The sequence below is a fragment of the Mastigoproctus giganteus genome, chromosome 6 (assembly GCF_048544385.1).
Source record: "Mastigoproctus giganteus isolate SK-2022 chromosome 6, ASM4854438v1, whole genome shotgun sequence".
NCBI lineage: Eukaryota > Metazoa > Arthropoda > Arachnida > Uropygi > Thelyphonidae > Mastigoproctus > Mastigoproctus giganteus.
In genome coordinates this window covers 28,499,601-28,521,449 of record NC_143580.1, presented here as the reverse complement: position 1 = coordinate 28,521,449, position 21,849 = coordinate 28,499,601, and the positions used below count along the sequence as shown (strand labels likewise).

Below are 21,849 nucleotides of genomic sequence, written 5' to 3'. Positions count from 1 at the left end.
TTCTTTGCCCATTTTTCTGTCTGTTTCTTCCATCTGGGTAGGTGAGATCTCATCATTGAGGTTGAGAGGGATGTGCCATTTGTCTCTCATCCTTCTGAGTTCTGATGGTAATTTTTGTTCAAGCAGGCCTTAATCTTCTTTTGTTCTAGATGTTTGGCTTAAATCATCCTCAGGTATTTTTAGGTTTCTTCCTCTGTCATGGCTCCAACCTGTTTACCAGTCTTTATCTTGTAGTTTGGTCCAACTGGTTTTCCCTGATGGAATCTGTGGATCTTATTATTATTGTCTATTATGTGCAATTGCGTTCTCACATATATATATTTGGGCACTGAATGTAAGTTGAGACTTACTTGATCATTGATAGCATTTAAAACCAGAAGAAAATGTTACCCAAAGAGTAAAGGGAAAGATATGTGAATGGGTGTAATGATAATTTTCAATAACCTTTATATTCCAAAACTGAATGTTTTATAGGTGCAGTACAGCCAAAGGCTATAGGGAAAAAAAATGTTACTTACAGTTAGGAAAATAAGTATCAATATGAATGTGAAAATTTTACAGAAATTTCATTCCTCAGTATAGGCAAAATCTACACAAATATCTTAGAGAAGAAGGTTAGAAGTATTGTTGAATGTAATCATGGGGAAGAAGAGTCAGGTTTGAGGCAAAACAGGATATTGTCTACCTATTAGGTCATACTATCTATCCTATTTTTTATTTAAACACATATACACATGTTTAGATAAAAGAGAGGGTAGATAGATAGTCTCACCACTTATTACAGTTCTATCAAACAGAAGAATGTGAGCAGAGGGGTCATTTCATTACCAAAAGCAATCCTTTGTCTGAGATCATTTTCAATGACAGTCACGTATCATCACAAAAAATTGTACCATATAAATTGAATACAACTGATATAAAATGAAACGAAAATCAAGGAACGAGATATGAAATTTATATCTTGTTCTTTGCTCAAATTTGAAGATCTCTAGCATCATCTTTCCCTACAATAAGTGCATGAAACTTCTTCCTTCATGGAAATGGAGACTTCCAATACTAAAACTGATGTTTCAATTGCAGATTGTAGAGCTAACAAACACATCCTTCATTCCAGGTAATAAATTCCATTGAGCAGATGTAATTCTGAATAAATTCCATGAACAACTTTCCACAAGAATTTTTCTTTGCAAATAAGATAAACAGATTTAAAAAAAAAAAAAAAACACTAGGCTCTCTGGCCTGTCCATTAAAAGGAAACCTGACTGTGGGATTTCCAATAACAGGAAATCTCCATACATTTCATGGTACCCACCATATGTGTATTGAGCTCACTGTGAAAAATGAAGTGCCAGCTGCTGCATAAAATATTTATGATCTATACAACTTTATCATTTGTCTATGAATACACTTGATAACCTCCCAAATGTGAGATGAGCAGTGGTGTCCTTATTATGAGCTGTTTTCCTGAAGCAACTGAATCACTGATAAATTTCTTGTTTACCAGTTTATGGATTAATCACCATATGCATGCCCAAAAAATCCCATTAACTCCCTTACTTAAAAAAAAAAAAAAAAAAAAAAAAACCATTTTGCTTGTTCTTAAAGTGGCATCTTTTTTTTTTAGGCAAGAAAATAACATGACTAAATCCAATTATATGAAATTAGATTTCAACCTTAACAGCTGTCACTAAATAAAAATACATGTGAACAATGCTCAGACTTCATATCTGAAGATAACTGTGAAATTCCAGGTGTGCTATATTTGATGACAGACCAAGCACACAAGTGTGCAAACCTTTTGACTCTACCTTATGTATCACCAGAGTTGGACATTTTTCAGATAAATTTTTATTTGAATAATAATTAGAATAAAAAATTATTCCTTATTTAGTTATTCATTATTTATTTATTATTCAAGTTAATTTTATTCAATGGAGAAGGAACTATTCATTATTTTTATTCAAGCTTTAAGTTGTAAGTTATAAATAAAAAATTTATTCATTAATTATGAATAAAAAATTTATTTGAATAATGAATAAGTGAATAATTTATTTTTCTTAACAGAAGTTTCATTTTGAATAACAAAATTGTTATTCATGGATAAAATAACCACTTCTTATTCATGGATAAAATAACCACTTCTTATTTTGAATAAATATTGCCCAACACTGTTCTACTAGGTATAAAGTAACATTATTTTTTTTTTCATTATCCAGTTATTTGCTAATTATAATAACTGCAAATGAATATAAATGAAAGGATATTCAGCAAAGATAGTACTAAATTGTTTTATAAATTGATTGTTTTTAAAGTGTTTATTTTATTTTTAAGAAAAATATGAAAAAAAAAACGATGTTATATCAATTAATAACTCAATACCCTCAATATCGCACATTACAAGTTCACATAACTTTAAATAAATACCATAATAATGAAGTAGTTTTGGTGCACTACGCTCATCTCCATGTGTGAGATGATGCTCGTTTCCCCATCTGAAACAGAGGGCATTTTAATGAAATAAATTTCAAACATATTTCTTTACTGAATGGATGGGATCTGAATGTTATCCAAGTGAAATACATGCAAAATCTAACAGTGTTTGCTACTGAATTCACATTTGCATACTGGTAAATTATCTGCAGGCAAAATTTTGTGATGCTTATTCAAATATTGGAGCATTAAATGATTTGAATAATTTCCTCAGCCCATTCATCCAGAAAGTAACAGATGCTAATCAGATATATTTATTATAGTAATTACAATAATAGCAAATTAATTTTTTCATTTATATTAAGCTATAAATTAGATTAATATGAATGAATAAATAATGCAATGGCAATGTTATGATCTTAATACCCAAGACAAAACAAGCTTTCTTATCCATGAGTTGCTCTGAGAAGCAATACTTTTTCTTTTTTTTCTTTTTTTTTTTAATGATTTAGTGACTTTATAGGCCACAATAGCTTCTGTTCTATTAAATAATCAAGGTCTTACAGATATTTGAAATGTCTTAATTTCTTTTTTTTTTTTTGGTTCTCAACTGATCAAATATACTGAAAATGAACTCTGCATCCGTCATGAATAATTACAGTGTGGTTCACAAACAGTGAAGCTAAGGGGCAGAAGAATAACTGAATAAGCAAGATTGAAATTGAGGGATGGAAAAGAGGTAGTTTATGATGATCACCTCATACCTGTAGTTCCAAAAAATGGCAGCAGTGACTATCATTTTTGTTGATAATTATATTTATTACTGAAAATTTTTCTTTACTTTTAGTAGCATCGAACACTGATATGCAAGAATAATAAAAAGGGGGCAGGGGGGAACCTGCTAAAAATCAATAAGAGATATTTAAGTAATTTTCTGTAAAATGTGTGGGACAATTTACCATGCAGTGGTTCAGGTAGTGGATGACACTACCCAAACCACTGCAAGGTAAATCTTGCATACCAGTCACATCCAGAATCTTGGATGTGATTGGTATGCACCCATCACCACTCAACTTGTTCACCGAGTAATAGTTAAGTTAGTACACATATGATCATAAAGGTGTTAATAGCACTTTTGTTAATTGAATGAGAGTTCCTGTCTTGTGCACATTTTATCACTGCTTCCTCTTTAAGGAAAGTTCATTTTCTGATTTATAAATAAAAGTACAATTTCAATTCTTTGAATATAAGTTACATAATTCACCATCAATTCTGAAAAAACTTAACATAACAATTAATGTTTCAAATAATCATATACTCCCTCAAGATAGGAGGGGGTATATGATGATAGCCTTGTCAATCAAGTTGGCCTTGGCGAGATTGTGCCAGGCTCATGGGGAGAATTTTTCTCAGTGTGGTCTATGCTTTTTAACAGGAGAGATTGCGTCTACAGGGATGGGATACACTTAAATAGAAAGGGTGCAAGAATATTTGCTGATGCTATCGAGACAATGTTAGCTTGGGGGATTCACTGACTAATAGATTAACAGTAGCCGCTGGCAGAGGTGAAAGTGCTTCTTGCAGTGCTTCTATTGGAATGAGAAGCAGCCTGGAAAGCAAGTTGCTGGGGATTTCAGGAACTGCTGGGAGTCATGAAACAAATAAATACATGGGCTGTGTTAGAGTAACTAAGAGTAAGAGCAAGTCCATGTATATTTGCATGTACACAATGTTAGGAGTGTAGTAATAAATTTCATGAATTTGAAGTGCTGGTCAAGACATCAAAGGTAGATATTGTTAGGATATCAGAGACGTGGTGTCACACAGATATAAGGAATGCAGAATTGGAATTTGGGGAGTACAATGTGTACAAAAAGGATAGGATAGGAAGGGAGGAGGAGTTATGCTGGTAGTTAAGAAACACATAAAATCTAAGGAAGTGCATCCAGTTGACATGGGCAGACAGTACAATGTTGGGTCAGTTTGGTGAGACATAAGCACTGGAAAAGCAAAATTGAGAGTAGGAGTGTGTTATAGGCCTAATGACTCTAATGAGGACAATGAACAAACTTAGTAGGTGGTAGATGACTTTCATCAACCGGTGAAATACCACCACTTTGCTTATTGGAGGCTTGAAGTGGTGAAACCCATGTTTAGTCTCTAGATCAAAGTTTTCAGCATCCCCCTTCCCCCATACTTCTCCTCCAACCCATGCACGGTACTAAGTACTATAGGTTTTGATACCTTTCGTGTTTAGGGTTTTCATAAAAAAAAAAAAAAAAAAACTCTATAGAGAGATAGAATGGGCAAGTAAATCAGATTGTCTTATGAGGGATTTTAACTGAAACTTGTGGTTTGGTCACTCGCACACTATCAAGGCTTTTGTGGATTTACTGGATGATTGTTTCCTACAGCAGCACATTTGAGAGGCAACCAGAGGGAGTAATACTCTTGATCTGATTATCAGCAGTGATTCCTCATGTATTAAGAATCTGCAAATAAAAGGAACCACTAGGTGGCAGTGATCACAGTGTACTGATGTGGAATTTACTTAAAGATTTAACTACTATCAGGGGTAAGGGGAAAGGTTTGCTTTCGTTAAGGTGACTACAGTAGTCTCGTAGATTTTTTAAATTCTATACAGTGGGACCTATGATGAGGTTAACAACAGCAAATTCTAAATGGGAAGCATTCAAGGAAATAATCTTGGAAGCTACTAGACTTTTTCTTCCAGCTAAGAAATACTGTTCTAGGTTTAGGCCCAAATGGATGCCAGATGAACTAATGAGACTCGTGGCAGAGAAGAAAAATGGATGGGATGCATATAAATTATCAGGTGACACAGAAGACTACGGTAGATATAAGCTAGTCTGTAATCAAGTCACAAAGGAGGATAGGCAAGCAAAGAGATTATGAGAAATTTTTAGCAAAGGATGCAAAGAACAACAGCAAAGACTTCTTTACTTATATAAACTGTAGAAGGAAAGGGATGAATCAGATTGGTCCACTTGATATCGATGGTTCAGCTATTGACGATACTGCGCAGATAGCTGACAAACTATGTATTTTGCATCTACTTTCACACATGAGGAGTTATTCAGGGAGGAGAAGGCCAGATGCTTATCAAACTCAAACAGGGAGTTCAATAATTTTGCAATAACTGAGGACAAAGTGGAGGAGAAATTGAAGTTCAAACATAAAGCACCTGGAGTGCACGGGATCTATCCAGCTATACTAAAGAAGGCAAAAAAGGAAGTAAGCAAACCATTACTTCTTCATGTGCAAATAATAAACCATTATTTGCACATCTGTCCGTAAGGACTCGGGTCCTTACGGACAGATGTGCAAATGTATCTCCAATTCACAAAGGAAGATCAGAGGGTGACATGAGTAATTAGAGACCTGTTAGTTTAAGTTCTGTTATAGGGAAAATAATGGAGTCACTTGTTAAAGCATTATTACTGGAAGACTGCAGTAATAATTTGGACACACATGGTTTGTTAAGGAGAAGCCTTGTCTGACCAATTTGATTGGATACTATGACGTGGTCAAGTATCCAATCAAATTTCCAAACTATGACGTGCACAGTTAGTAAGGATTTCGGACTAAAGATGAATATGGCTAAAACAAAAGTAATGATGAACAAGTATGCGAGAGAAAGGGACATAATGATTGAAGGAGCAGTAATTGAAAAGATGGAGTCATATACTTATCTGGGACAAGTGATCAGCTGTAATAATGATAAATGGCTGGAAGTCAGGATAAGAATAAATTTTGGATGGATAGCATTCAGGAAATATAGTCACATACTGAGGAGCAATATCCCAATGTCTGAAACATAAAATAATGAACCAATGTATACTCCCCACCATGACTTATGGAAGTGAAACTTGGGCACTCACCAAAAGAATGGAAGAGAAGCTGAGAAATACACAGCGAATAATGGAACGAATTATATTGGGAATCAGACTGTTAGATAAGAGAAACACATGGATTAGGCAGAAAACTCAAGTAAAGGACATTCTTATCAAAACTAAAGAATTAAAATGGTCGGGCAGGACACACACATAGCTCGAAGACATGATGACAGATGGACTAAGAAAGTAACAGAATGGTACCCAAGAGGAGCTAGAAGAAAACCTGGAAGACAACTGTGGAGATGGATAGATGAAATTCATGGTTTGTGGTAGTAAATGGATTGCCATTGCACAAAACAGAAGGAAGTGGAAAGTTGCTGGAGAGGCCTTCATATTGCAGTGGATTGAAAATGGCTGACGATGATGATGATGACATGGTCATATAAGAACTGGATGTAGAAAATAATTTTAGCATTAGTTGAAAAGGCTGGAACAGACTTCCATCTGTTGTTGTGGAAGTTGATAGCTTAAATAAATTTAAGGCTGAACTATACAAACATTTGGAGTGACCGGCTGGGTGAAATGGGAAGTGTGTGTGTTTTTTTTTGGCCGATGCTGTATAAGGTTGCTTTCTTGCATCATATGCCTCAACTAATGCTAAAATTATTTTTTACATCCAGTTCTTATATGACCACGTCATCATCATCATCCATTTTCAATCCACTGCGGGATGAAGGCCTCTCCAGCTCCTGTTTTGTGCAATGGCGATCCATTTACTACCCACAAACTCATGAATTTCATCTATCCATCTCCACCGTTGTCTTCCAGGTTTTCTTCTAGTTCCTTTTGGGTACCATTCTGTTATTTTCTTAGTTCAATTGTCATCATGTCTTCGAGCTATGTGTCCTGCCCAAGATCATTTTAGTTCTTTAGTTTTGATAAGAATGTCCTTTACTTGAGTTTGCTGCCTAATCCATGTGTTTCTCTTCTTATCTAACAGTCTAATTCCCAATATAATTCATTCCATTCTTTGCTGTGTAGTTCTCAGCTTCTCTTCCATTCTTTTGGCGAGTGCCCAAGTTTCACTTCCATAAGTCATGGTGGGGAGTATACATTGGTTCATTATTTTACGTTTCAGACATATTGGGATATAAAGGGATATACAGATGTACGGAAGTTTGCTGAGGGCAAACTTCTGTACATCTATTCTTCAACCGTCTTTCCTCAATTTGAATCTATACTGTCAAAACTCTATCCTTATAGGATTTTGATATCGTATACTTAAATTATAGGAAAACGTTTGATACTGTTGCACACAGAAGATTGCTGTACAAATTGGAGCAGTATGGCATTAAGGGAAAGTAGCTACAATGGATAAAAGGATGGTTGAGTGGGATAAGACAGAGTGGTAATCAATGGACACTGCTCTTTGTGGACTAATGTTATTAGTGGTGTTCCCCCAGTATTTAGTATTGGACCCATTGTTGTTTTGTATATTTATCAATGATATTGATGAAGGTATATCAAGCTTAATGTTTGCAGATGATACAAAGGTTGGCATTGGCAGAGTTGTTAATAACAGTAATGACAGTATGCTGCTGCAACAGGATCTAGAAAAGTTGGGCAGATGGGCTGAAAAGTGGCAACTGAAGTTTAACATTGACAATGCAATGTACTGCATATGGGTAGCAGTAACCCCAGAGAAATGTACCAAATGTGATGTTACACTCAGGTTAGTGGAGAATGAAGGAGACCTGGTGGTAATTGTGCAGTCAGACATGGAGTTTTCTGAGCAGTGCAGACAGGCTGCCAAAGGAGCTCATGGGGTCTTGTCAATGATTTACAGGAATTTTGTTAGCAGGGATAAGAAGGTGATTATCCCCTTGTATAAGGGAATAATCACCTCCGACCACACCTTGAATACTGCGTCAGGTTTGGAAGCCTCATTTTAGGAAGGATGTAGAGCTCCTATAACAAGTACAGAGAAGGGCAACAAGACTGGTGAGGGGGAACAAACGGGTGCTCTTATGAAGAAAGGCTTAAGTTCTGCAAATTGCAGCTTCTGGAGACTAGGCACCTGCGAGGTGATCTGATTGAAGCGTATATGGTCTCGAATGGATTGAGCAGGCTCAATGCTGATGAGATACTTCCGCTTGCTCAGATTAAGAACCTGAGGGGGCATAAATTCAAACTGAGGAAAGACTGTTGTAGAATAGATGTGTGGAAGTTTGTCTTTAGCCAGCAGGTAGTTAATTGCTGGAACAGACCTCCATCTGTTGTTGTGTTAATTGATAGCTTAAATAAATTTAAGGCTGAACTAGACAAACCTTTGGAGTAATCGGATGGGTGAAATGGAAAGGGTTTTTTTTTTTTTTTGCTGATGCTGTATAAGCTTGTTTTCTTGCATCATATGCCTCTACTAATGCTAATGCTAAAAATGCTAATGAAACTATAATTAATTGATTTGAAGGCATTGAGGAAGCTTAGCTTCAGAGTAATTGTAGAATTACAGGATTCAGAAATGATATAAATAACACTTTAAACCAAAGAAATGAAAGAATTTACATATCTCGGCATATGACTCATGAACAAAGCCTTTGTTTACAGTAATCTAATCCAGCAATAAAGCCTATATGTGAGAGTAATAGTCAGTAAAACATATATCCAATGTACTACATAATTTGCAAACGTTATTTGTTGTCACAATAAAGTAAGAGGCAGATAAGAAAAAAAAAAAAAAGTTGCAGGAAAAATTCATATTGCCCCTGGTGGGACTTGAACCCACAGTCTTTGGCAGCAGTGGCCAACGCCTTATCCATTAGGCCACAGGAGCAAATGTAAAGATTGAAAATGCCCTGTGAAAGTAAAACTGTTTGTTTTCTCATTGTGAATGAATATGCAATTTGAATTTTGGTGAAATTTATAAAGTTCCGTATCAATTCAAAAAGCTTTAATTTTCACATATAAAGATAATTTTTGATCTACGATTCTGCTAAGTCAGAATATCTCAAAAGTCAGATAATAAGCATAACAGTTTGCTAAAAAGAAAGGTAGATTAGCAGGGATTAATAATCATTTCGGAAACATGTATCATTATATATATTTTTTAACTTAATGCAATATGAATTTCAAACTTTGTTTATAAGATTTAAATCTCTTAATTTTTATGTAAAAAATAAATATGTCATAAATTGGGTAACAAAATAAGGTAACAATCATAAACTAGAATAACTTCTTTTTTTTTTGTTCTGTGAACTACGTGTGAAAATTAATGACAAACTTATCATAACCGAAAAGCACATAAAAATGGAGCAGGCATCATTATTCACAAACAGGAAATTTGGGCAAAGCACCCCTAAAAATTTTAAGTTGGGAATCCAGATTCAGAACCAAGGCATCAGCACATCTGAGTGAGTGGAGAATCTCCATCAAAAACACAAGTACAAACTTCTTGGGCGCCTCCGTAGCCAGTTGGGTAGGAGCAGCAGTGCGTAGCACATGCTTCTTGATCTAGACCGGGGTTCGAGCCTGTGCCGACCAAATACAGAGGATGCAGAAAGGTGAGGGAATGACCACCGCATATCCCCGGAGCAATATGGCCTTAGTTGCTAATGCTTCTAAAAACCAAATAACAAACAAACAAAACAAACAACAAACTTCTTGATATATTAGCAAGACTGCCATAGTTCTCCCTTTCTCGAATATTAGAGAAATGGTATCTGATGAAATTTTTGAAATTTGTCTGCAGGCTGAACTGGAATGAGACTCATGAATGATTCTACATAACTCCAAGTGACATATTGGTGACATCAATTACAATAGGATTTCTGATGAGTGAAAGAAGCAGAACATGGCCTGTCAGCCTGCTGGCATAGAATCTATTCTCATTCGGCTTGCTATGTTTTAAAACCTTTACTGAAAAGAGGGAGCTAAATATCATGTTATCTCTCACCAATTAGGTTTGCCATTAAAATAAAATACCAATTTTCTTGAGTTGTGAAGTGTTTTGTTATTAACTGGGTAAATATATAAAATATATAAATGAATTAATAATTTTTAAATTAGGTGAATTAAGAATTAATAAATGAATTATTACTATTTATTTTATTAATCACAAGAGATCCACGAAATACATACTATATTTCAATGTTATTTAAAAATCCAAGAGAAAATAAGAAGCATATTAAAAAATGTCGTGTGATCTGATTGAGGTGTTTAAGGCCTTGAATAGAGTGAATAAGCTGAATATGAATGGCATTCTTCCTCTTGCTGAGATTATACAATGGCGCATGAATTTAAGTTGTGCAGAAGTTTGCCTTCAGCCAGAACGTGGCTGATTGTTAGAACAGGTTTCTATTTGTTGTTGTTGTGGAAGTGAATGGTTTGAATAAATTCAAGGAAGAACCAGACAAATTCTTGAAGGTTGTGGATGGGTGAAGTGTGTAAATTTTTTTTTTGGCTGATGATATATAAGCTTGCTTTTTTGCATTATTCGCTACTACTACTAAAATAAAAAGTGAATATTACTTTGTGAGGTATATGCAGTGAAGTGAAGTGCTTTATACATTATCAATTAATTTAAGAAAAAATTAAAAATCTAGTAATATTAGTATTAATAACTGCAAATAATATACGCTTATACAACATCAGCAAAAAAAAAGTGAACACACCCGAAATGTAATGTAATGCAATACATTACATTAACCCTTGGCATTACATTACATTAACCTGCATTACATTAACCCTTGGCACCACCAATACCGTGACGGGACTAATTGTGTATATCATGCTGCAATTAAAGATTCTATTCTATTCTATTTCAGGTGTTTAAGCCATTATTCCATTTCCTGCTAAATGGACTAATGGTTAACTAGTTAACAGAAACTAGTTACACCCCAGTTTGTTCAATGGGGTTTGCAGGCATCTGACAGTGACCAACTTTTATTTTATTTATGGGAAAAGTTTTTTTATTTATGGAAAAAGTTTCTGGATTTCTTAAATTCTGCTTGCAGTATACCAATATATCATCTTTTCTTAACAAATTCCCATACTTATTGTATCTAACTTCTTATTTTTTAAATAAAAAATTTAAATATTTAAAAAATGCTGTGTTGCAAAAAAAAAAAAAAAAAAAAAAAAAATAATCTGAAAGCAAATAAAAAATTACAGCCATCACTTGCATTTTCCAGTGTAGAAAATAGTTAAGAGCATAAGATTTTAAAACTATGCATATATTTCTGTTTACATATTACATATGTATGTGTAAACTTTTATTAATTCTATTGAAAATGAAATTAAAAAAAAAATGTTAATCATAAAATATAAACATGAAACTATTAGACACTTTGATTTTAGTTGATAAAATTGTTATGCCCACAACATTTCAAAATGGTACGTGCATATATATTTCTGCTTGTGGGTGTGTGTAAAATGGTTAGACTCTAACTTGCTGTATAAAGATACAGGAGTTTTAGACCCACCCACCCACTCACTCACTCACACTGGAGGACTTATTTATTCATATCTGAAGCTCTTCATGAAAACAATCACAAAAGGTTGCAGGGAAGGAACAGCCCTCTCAAGAGTTCTCACGTTTTCAGCTAATTATTCTGGGAATGCCTTAATATATTTCCGACCAAGGCTGAGAGTATGATTTTTTTAGAAAATTATAGAGAATGTAACTGGTGCATTTCCATGAACTAAAATGGCACGGACACTACTTTTTATATTTTTAATCCAGTTTTATTTGTTGTTACCTCTAGGAAATGGATGAACTAGAATGGCAATCATTCAATGCATCAAAAAAAAAAAAAAAAAAAAAAAGGGAGCTGTAGGGTTTCTGCACACCTGAGAAAACTAAATATGAAAAAATGGGGATGAGCTGCATCTGTCTGGTTCTTTCATGTAACTACTCTATAAAAATCATAAAATACTGCTTTAAAAATGTTAAAACTGGATCTTAATCTTCATCTAACAAGAGATATGCAAAAGTCATATAAAATGGCTTTTGCATAAAACAGGTCCTGCACAACTACTGCCAAGTTAAAACTGAATTTAGCTCTCTCCCATCTTATAACTCAGATAACCAGAACAGGAAAGTACAGGCTTGCTACAGTGAGCCAATTCAGTCCAATAGTAGAGGATAAAATATACTTGCAACTTTCACTATGTATTTAATTGGAAGTTTTCTCCCAATAGTAGTATCTGATCAAATTTCTAAATGATCAACCAAGAGGTTGTGATCATTTAGATTCAATTAGTCACCACTGTAACACAAAGTTGCCAGTTGAGGCCACCAGCCATCTAACAAAACACTAGTGTCTAAAATAAACAATATATTAAAAAAATTTTAAAAAAGCTGTAATTGTAATCTTTAATTTTTAAATGAACAGTAGATTTGCCTCTTTGGTGATGTTATTCAACTTCAAAACAAAATTAGCAATTTCAGGTCAACTTATGGATAAGAAAGTAATTTATAATTTAAGCAAGCCTAAGCTTATAGCTGTCAATAGAGGGAACAGAACATCCCCAAACAGAATAAATGAGAATTTTTTATCATAAAAAAAAAAAAAAAAAAAAATGGCTACCCTGGAGTATTAAATTTATCTTCATACTTCAGGACAGCTAGAGGAAAACATTGAAAAAAAGTTAAATCCATATTAAAATATTAAAAAAGATAATGCACATAATGAAATAATGTTAATCTTTATAAGTGGGCATCCCTTGCATGGATTTTTGTGGAGACATGGCATAATAGTGTTTGGCAAGCGTAGCTCCTCCCAACAGATTGATCATGTGACGGCCATGTGACATCTGTGCCACCATGCTGGTGGTTTCCCACAGATTTTAACAAGTAATGAGAGAGTATGGGTACCCTTGTCTAAAGACGTATATGAATGCCAAGAGAATGAATGCAGTCTTGGGGCTAGTTTAAAATTGGAAAAAGAGTTCTCTCCCTGTTTTTTTTTTTTTTTTTTGTTAGTTGTTGGTGTATCATCTTCTGTGGCCATATTGCACCTCCCAAGGTTTTTGCATTTTCTACTCTGATCTAAGCCCGAGGCAGGATTCGAACCCGCGACCTTTGGGTTGCCAGGCACGCACTTTACCCACCCAACTAGCTCCCACCCCCTGTACTAGTGGTTTAAAATCAGGAAACAAGTCCCCTGCTGGTGTTGGTTTTAAACTGGGAAATGAATTCCCCTTCCTCGGTGTTGGCTTTAAATCTTTAAATCGGGAAATGAGTCTACCCCCCTTCCCCAGCGCTGTTTTAAAATTGGAAAATGATTTCAAACCAGCACCAGGGGGACAAATTGTTTTCCTTATTTTAAACCAATACTGGGGCAGAATTTTCTGATTTTAAACCAGCACCAAGGGGAGGAGGAACTTATTTTCCAATTTAAAACCAGCACCAAATTGGGGGGGGGGGGGAATTGTTTCCCAATTTTAAACCAGCACCAAGGGGTGAGGAAACCAATGCAAAAATGCACCAAGACAACATTCATTCTAACTCACACCACCATCAATGCAACCAGTATTCCATGGATCTTGGTGACATTCTTTGCATCTTTAGAATATAGTATCCCATGTTTCCGTATATTCTAATTCAAACCTGCCAGCTTTAGCTGGTGAAAAGAGAGAGGGAATTTACTCTAATGCAAACCACTAGTAATTAGCAGCCTGTCAAAACCATAAGTGGGAGGCACAACACTTGTTTATCATTGCTCAGATGCATGGGATGGGGGTACCCATTTGTAAAGATTAACCTGAAATAAATATGAAATTCTCTCAATTCTAAGAATCAGTTAAATCTTTTTTAATGCACTAACTCAGCAAGGAGACACAATATCTCCAAATTTGTTTACTGCTGCCCTCGAGGAAGCTTTCAGAAAATTAGAATGGTTGCAGAAAGCAGTCAATGGAGAGAATCTAAACCATTTACGATTTGCAGATGACATTGTGATCATAAGCCATGATACCAAAGAATTAGAGGAAAATCTTAATCAGTTAATCTTTAAAACAGAGTTAGTAAGGATTTCGGACTAAAGATATGGCTAAAACAAAAGTAATGATGAGCAAGTATGCCACAGAAAGAAATATAATCACTGAAGGAACAGTAATTGAAAAGGTGGATTCATATACTTATCTGGGACAAGTCATTAGCTGTAATAATGATAAATGGCTGGAAGTGAAGAGAAGAATAAATTTCAGATGGATAGCATTCAGGTAATATGGTCACATACTGAGGAGCAATAACCCAATTTGTCGGAAACAAAATAATGAACCAACGTATACTCCCCACCATGACTTAATGGAAGTGAAACTTGGGCACTCATCAAAAGAATGGAAGAGAAGCTGAAAATTACAGCAAAGAATGGACGAATTATATTAGGAATTAGACTGTAGATAAGAAGAGAAACATGTGGATTAGACAGCAAACACAGATAAAGGGCATTCTTACCAAAACTAAAGAACTGAAATGGCCTTGGGCAGGGCACCTAGCTCGAAAACATGATGACAGTTGGACTAGGAAAATAACAGAATGGTACCCAAGAAGAGAGCTAAAAGAAAACCTGGAAGACAACAATGGATATGGACAGATGAAATTCATGAGTTTGTGAGTAGTAAATGGATGGCCATTGCACAAAACAAAAGAAACTGGTAAGTTGCTGGAGAGGCCTTCACCCTGCAATGGACTGAAAATGGCTGATGATGATGAATGCAATAACTTTATATTTAAAAAAAAAAAAAAAAAAAAAAAAGAAGCCAAATTATCGAAAATGTATGATAATAGAACTTGTACATCTTAAAACTGTAGTTGTATTTAATTAAAATACATATAATTTATCATTTAATGAAATCTTGGAAATCTTGTTTCATATCAAAATATAATTTTTTTCTGCATACCATAAATACTACTATACATAAGTAAAGAGCAAATTAAATCATAACTTACTTGTTCATCATGAAAAAACATGTTCATACTATTACTTGAATTGGTTGTTGCAAAAGAGAATTAGTTAAGCTTCTTTCTTTATCTTCAGATGTAATATTCAGTTCAATTTTTTTATGTTGTCCAAATGACTGCAGTTGTAGGTTATAACTGTTTTCTCTTCCATATCCTATAATCTCTATTTTATTAGGGAATATAGAAACTGTAGAAAAAGCTAAATCATCCGGTGATGCTTCTATTATACCTGAAAATGCAATGTAATGAATACCAAAAGAGTCAAGAGTATACCCACTCTTATGGGTATGACCACACAGATAAGCTATAACACAGGAGTGCCTATGGAATGTATTCATAACGTCATCATAATTCCACAAAAGACAGCTATGGTCACAACTATCAGGAGATATAGCAACATGACCTGAAATTTAAAATAATGTTAATACTATTCTAAACATATACTTTGCTAATGAATTTTAACAAATAATACGAGGTACAGTTGTGCCCCCGTATCCACTGATTCAGTTACCTACTGATTCAGCTACACACCAGGGAAAAAAAACAAAAAACTTACCAAAATATTTATGATGCTTCCCTTTATTTTTTATGATGTCAATTTTAAATCTAATAGCTTCCCTTTATTTTTTACAATGTCGCATATGGTTTGGTCACCAACATTATAATGGTTCTTTAGAGATTTAAAGGATGCACCGTTTTCAAACTTTTGAATAATTTCAAGTTTTCTTTTTTTAATTGAAAGCACAACTCTTGTGTTTGCCCATCATTTTTGCGATTTATAAACAAACAAAAAAAAATAATCTAGAACAACAATCTACGTGACGCACTAAATCAAAATAAACATTCGGTCTCTTTTTTTTGAGCAGTAGGTGTGAAGATAGCGGGAGGTTTCAAGATAATAGGTACACTAATCTCCCAATGATGACTTATAACGCCGGATTTTGTCACTTATTTACGACTTGCAAAATATCTGTTTATACCTATTCTAGTTATTACTTGAATTTTATGATTTCTGGTTGATTTTTTTATTTTTTTTATTATTATTAGGAGTCTTGATGAAGTGTTCCAGTTAATCCAATCCCAGTAAATCGAGAGTCTGCTATATTTTATTATTACCATATTTAATGTTAGTAATGTCTTACTGTGTTTAATTTATCAATTAAACTTTATTATACGTAAGAAAATCACATTATATATGGGGTCAGCAGGCGTTCGCTTATATCCGCAGTTTCAGCCATCCATGGTAGGTCTTCGGATGTATCCCCGCGGATACGGGGGATCTTACTGTATATACAAAAAATTCCTGGAATTTTACTATTAAAGTTTATTGAGTGAATAGTTGGGCTTACTAACTTAATCACCTTCAAAGTACCTTCTTTCTGATGTATCTGCTGTTATTTGGGAGCATTAGCAACTAAGGCCATATTGCTCCGTGAATATGCGGTGGTCATTCCCTGACCTTTCCGCATACTCCGTATTTGGTGGTGACGGGCTCGAACCCCGGTCTAATCAAGAAGCATGTGCTACACACTGCTGCTCCTTCCCACCTGGCTATGGAGACGCCCCTTCTTTCTGCACACACGCATTTGCTCCATCGATCTTCAAGCTTTGAAACATTCTTTTAAAATTGTGGGGGGTTTTTTAGCACATGTAGGGCCACTTTGGCATTTTCTTTGATGTTATCTAGTGTAGCAAAATGAAGCCCGAAAAGCCTCATTTTCACTATAGGAAACAGCCAGAAGTCAGATAATTGCAATGGGGAGGCTGCTGCTGCATAACTAATTTTTTTTGCAGTCAAGAAAGAACTGCTGAACTATCATCACCTGTGACTTGATGCACTGTCATGGTGCAAGATCCAGCCATCCTTCCATTTTTGAGGTCGTCTTTGCCTCACATTCTCATGTAAACGTGTTTGTCAAAACCTCAACATAAACAGCAGTAATGCTTCTCCCCCCCCCCCAATCACAAATCTGTAGTGCACTAGGCCCTCATTGTCAAAAAAAAAAAAAAAAAAAAAAAAATGATCAGCATGACTTTGACATTGGATTTTGTTGCAGGAGACTTCTTGGGCCATACAGACATGTTTGTGTGCCATTCAGATTTCCATCTTGGTCTCAGGATTGTAGGCGAACACCTAACTCTCATCCCAGTCACCATTTTTCTCAGGAAACTTGGATCCTGATTTTTCAAACAAATCACCTGTGATAGCTATCCTGCAGTCCATTTGATTATCCAACAGCAAGCTTGGAACAAACTTTGCACACATGTGACATCCCTAAATCTTGAGTCATGACTGCATGTGCTAAGCCTAGATAGTCCAACTTCATGGGGAATCCCAATTTACAATGCCTGACTGAATGACTTCTTAAGGGATAGCTCAAAAACCACTAAGAAACTAAGCTACAATTTACCAAAAACAAAGGCGCCTCGGTAGCTAGGTGGGCAGGAGCAGCAGTGCGTAGCACACACTTCTTGATTAGACCGGGTTTTGAGCCCGTGACCACCAAATACAGAGGATGCAGAAAGGTCAGGGAATGACCACCGCATATCCCAGGAGCAATATGGCCTTAGTTGCTAATGCTCCTAAAAAAAAAAAAAAAAATAATAATAATAATAACCAAAAACAACTTGAATTTTTCTTTCTAACACACACACCTTAAATGTTAGGTTAGGAAATAATAGAAAATGGTTTCTTAATATAATATAATATAAAATTTAATATATAATAGAAAAAGGTAGTAGAAAAATATTTCCTAACCTAACCTTAAAGGTTAAGTTAGGAAATAATGGGAAAAGAAAGAAAGATTATATATATCAAGGGGTGTCAAACTCATCTGGGTCATAAGCCTAAAGACACTTTTTAATTGCTCCGTTGTTGCTTGTTGCTGATTGATACTCGCAGCTGAGAATGCACTAATAACTAATTGAAAGGAAATAAAAGTCTGAATAAACAACAGAACGAATAATGAAAAGCAAGTTTATTCCAGATAATATAATATTTCAACGAGGGGATATACAAATTAGGTAATCTAGGCCTTTCTGCCAGACACTTGAGTCCATTTTCTTGCAAAATGGACTCAAGTGTCTGGCAGAAAGGCCTAGATTACCTAATTTGGAAATTTGGAGATTACGAGATTTGGAGTCAAAGATTGATAAGACAACCTTTATTATAGAAGAAATGACTGGTGTCGATTAGCCTTGATCTGTGGGCTGATTTGTTAGCTTTCCTATGTGAAAACGGTTGTTCGTATAAATATGTGCTCCCAAAGTAGTAGTAGTAGTACCAGTGGCATTTGATGCAAGAAAGCAAGTGTATGAGCTTATGCAGCATCAGCCAAAAAAAAAAAAAAAAAAAAAGAAATCACACCATTCCCTCCAAATGCCTGTCCAGTTCCTCCTTAAATTTATTCAGCCTATCAACTTCCACAACGACAGATGGAAGTTTGTTCCAGCAATTAACCACCCGCTGGCTAAAGGCAAATCTCCACACATCTAATCTACATGTCTTTTCTTAATTTGAATTTACGCCCCCTTAGTGGAAGGATCCCATCAGAATTCAGCGTGCTCAATCCATTCAAGGCCTTATACACCTCAATCAGATCACCGCGCAGGTGCCTAGTCTCAAGCCACTGCAATTTGCAGAACTTAAGCCTCTCTTGGTAAGAGGATCCCTTCATTCCCCTCACCAATCTTGTTGCCCTTCTCTGTACACGCTCAAGTAAATCTACATCCTTCCTAAAATGAGGCCTCCAGACCTGTACGCAGTACTCAAGGCGTGGCCTGACCATTGCCTTATACAGAGGGATAATCACCTCCTTTTCCCTGCTAGCAAAATTCCTATATATCATTGACAAAACACCATGACCTGCCCTGGCAGCCTGTCTACATTGCTCAGAAAACTTCATATCTGACTGCACAATTACTCCCAGGTCTTTTTCATTTTCTACCACCTTAAGTGTAGTACCACACAGTTGGTACATTTCTCTGGGGTTACTTCTACCCATATGCAGTACTTTGCATTTGTCAAGGTTAAACTTCAGTTGCCACTTCTTAGCCCATCTGCTCAAATTATCTAGATCCTGTTGCAGTAGCACACTGCCATTACTGTCATTAACAACCCTGCCAACCTTTGTATCATCTGCAAACTTCGACATTAAGCCTGATATACCTTCATCAATATCATTGATAAATATACAAAACAACAGTGGACCTAACACCGAACCCTGTGGGACTCCACTAATAACATTAGTCCAAGAAGGCAGCACCCATTGATTACCACCCTCTGTCTTCTCCCACTTAACCATCCTTCTATCCATTGTAGCAACTTACCCTTAATACCAATCTGCTCCAATTTGTACAATAGTCTTCCATGCGCAACAGTGTCAAAAGATTTCCTGAAATCCAAATATATGATATCAAAATTATTTTTTGCATCCAGTTCCTGTGTAACCACATCATAATATCCTATCAAATTTGTCAGACAAGGCTTTCCCTTAGCAAACCCATGCTGTGTCTGAATTATTGCTGCAGTCTTGTCTAGATGATCCTGCAATGCATCTTTAACCAGTGACTCCATTATTTTACCCAGAACAGAAGTTAAACTAACTGGTCTGTAATTACTCGTGTCACCCTTCGATCCACCTTTGTGAATTGGGGATACCATTTACACATCTCCAGTCCATGGAAACCTCCTCTGAATCCAAGTAACACAGAATGTGTGGCAAACTTTCTTATCTCTGGATATTTTTGCCCTAAATACAAGTAGATTTTTGGGATCCAACTTCTTGGTATTCCTCTCTTAAAATTGAGTCATTCTGCAGATCAATTAGTTCCATTTTAGCATTAGCAGATGCATATGATGCAAGAAAGCAAGCTTATACACAGAATCAGCCAAAAAAAAAAAACTTCCTATTTCACTCATCCATTTGCTGAAAATGTTTGTCTAGTTCTGCCTTGAATTTATTTAAGCTGTCAGCTTCTAGAATGACAGATGGAAGTTTGTTCCAGCAATCAACCACCTGCTGGCTGAAGGCAAACTTCTGCACATCTATTCTACAACTGTCTTTCCTCAATTTGAATGTATGTCCCCTCAGGTGATTAATCTGGGCAAGAGGAAGAATCCCATCAGCATTGAGCAAGCTCAAACCATTCAAGGTCTTATACACTTCCATCAGATCACCTCACAGGTGCCTAGTCTCCAGAATTTGCAAAACTTAAGCCTTTCTTCATAAGAGCAACCCTTTGTTCCATTCACTAATCTTGTTGCCCTTCTCTGTACTCGTTCCAGCAGCTCTACATCCTTCCTAAAACGAGGCCTCCAGGCCTGTATACAGTACTCAAGGTGTGCTCTGAACACTGACTTATACAAGGGGATAATCACATCCTTTTCTCTGCTAGAAAAATCCTGTATATCACTGACAAGCCATCATGAACTACTCTTGCAGAACATCTGCACTGCTCAGAAAACTTCATATCTGACTGCACAATTACCCCAGGTCCTTTTCATTCTCTACCACCCTCAGTGTAGTACCACACCGCCGATACGTTACTCTAGGGTTACTGCTACCCATACGTAGTACTTTACATTTGTCAATGTTAAACTTCAGTTGCCATCTCTCAGCCCATCTGAGAGGTGGCAACTGAAGAGAGGTGGCTGCCGTTTCCATTTGTATGGAAATGGGAGCTCCCTCGACATTAAAAGAAAAAGAACCAGTGAAAAGAAAAATCTTCTTGGTGCTCCTTAAAATCTTTAAAGCACCTATCAAATTTGTCTTTGAAAAGGTATAACTTTGACTCTTATTTTTCAACTGTTCACACAGAAAATTAAGTCAGAGTACCCTCTTTTAATTGATTTTGCCACACAATCAACTTTTTTTGAAAACTAGCCAGTGCATCGTGCACGTCTGTTATCAACTGATCTTTCCCTTGTAGTTTGATGTTTAGATGACCTGTAATATCTACTAGGAAGGCCAGATCTTGTACCAAAGACTGAACCTTCAGAAGCGATACATCCTGACCTTTCATTTCTAGATATTATTATTTCTATATTAACAGTATTATTTCTTCCAAAAGTAAAAATAACTTCTTTAGTACGTTGTGGCAAGACAACCGACAAACCTCTGCATAGTACAGCAGCCCTTCAAATTCACTTTCTAAGTCCTTAAGTAGAGCATACTGGTGGTGATTCAGTCCTCTGTACCAGATGAAGTTCACAATCTTGAGCATATAGCCCATTTTCAGTATTTTCGAACACAGAACCTGCTGATGAATAATGCAGTGGAAAGATTGCAATTTTTGTTTGTCCAGATACTCGTCCTTCAGTTTTGCTTCTAGCATTGATACAAATCCTTTGACTTTGCTTTTGGTAGTCACAGCTGCGAGACTCTAGAGGAAGCTTGTATTTTTCCAGAATGCTCCATACGCATCACAAATGTCTTCCCCAGTAGTAGTTCCATGGATGGCAATCATTTCCAAAAACTCTTCAGTTACTTTCAAATTGTCATCGCAGGCTTGAAGAAACAGTGCAACTTGCACCACATCTTGAATATCATTACTTTCGTCAAGTGCAATTGAAAAACATTGCAACCCTGCGGATGC

General features: G+C 35.8%; 1 protein-coding gene and 1 non-coding gene across 2 annotated transcripts in view; both read right to left on the bottom strand.

Annotated features, from left to right (window-relative positions):
• Window positions 1–9,047: 9,047 nt before the first annotated feature.
• On the bottom strand, window positions 9,048–9,120 carry TRNAQ-CUG (transfer RNA glutamine (anticodon CUG)). The gene has a single exon. It is a non-coding gene; the product is annotated as a tRNA-Gln (tRNA).
• A 6,140-nt stretch (window positions 9,121–15,260) lies between these two features.
• Window positions 15,261–21,849, bottom strand: part of LOC150084118 (manganese-dependent ADP-ribose/CDP-alcohol diphosphatase-like) — a 32,202-nt gene continuing 25,613 nt past the window's right edge. The window contains exon 4 of the mRNA XM_090375043.1: window positions 15,261–15,655. Within this exon, the coding sequence (XP_090231169.1) occupies window positions 15,264–15,655 (392 nt within the window). The 3' untranslated portion in view covers window positions 15,261–15,263. The remainder of the gene's footprint in view (window positions 15,656–21,849) is intronic.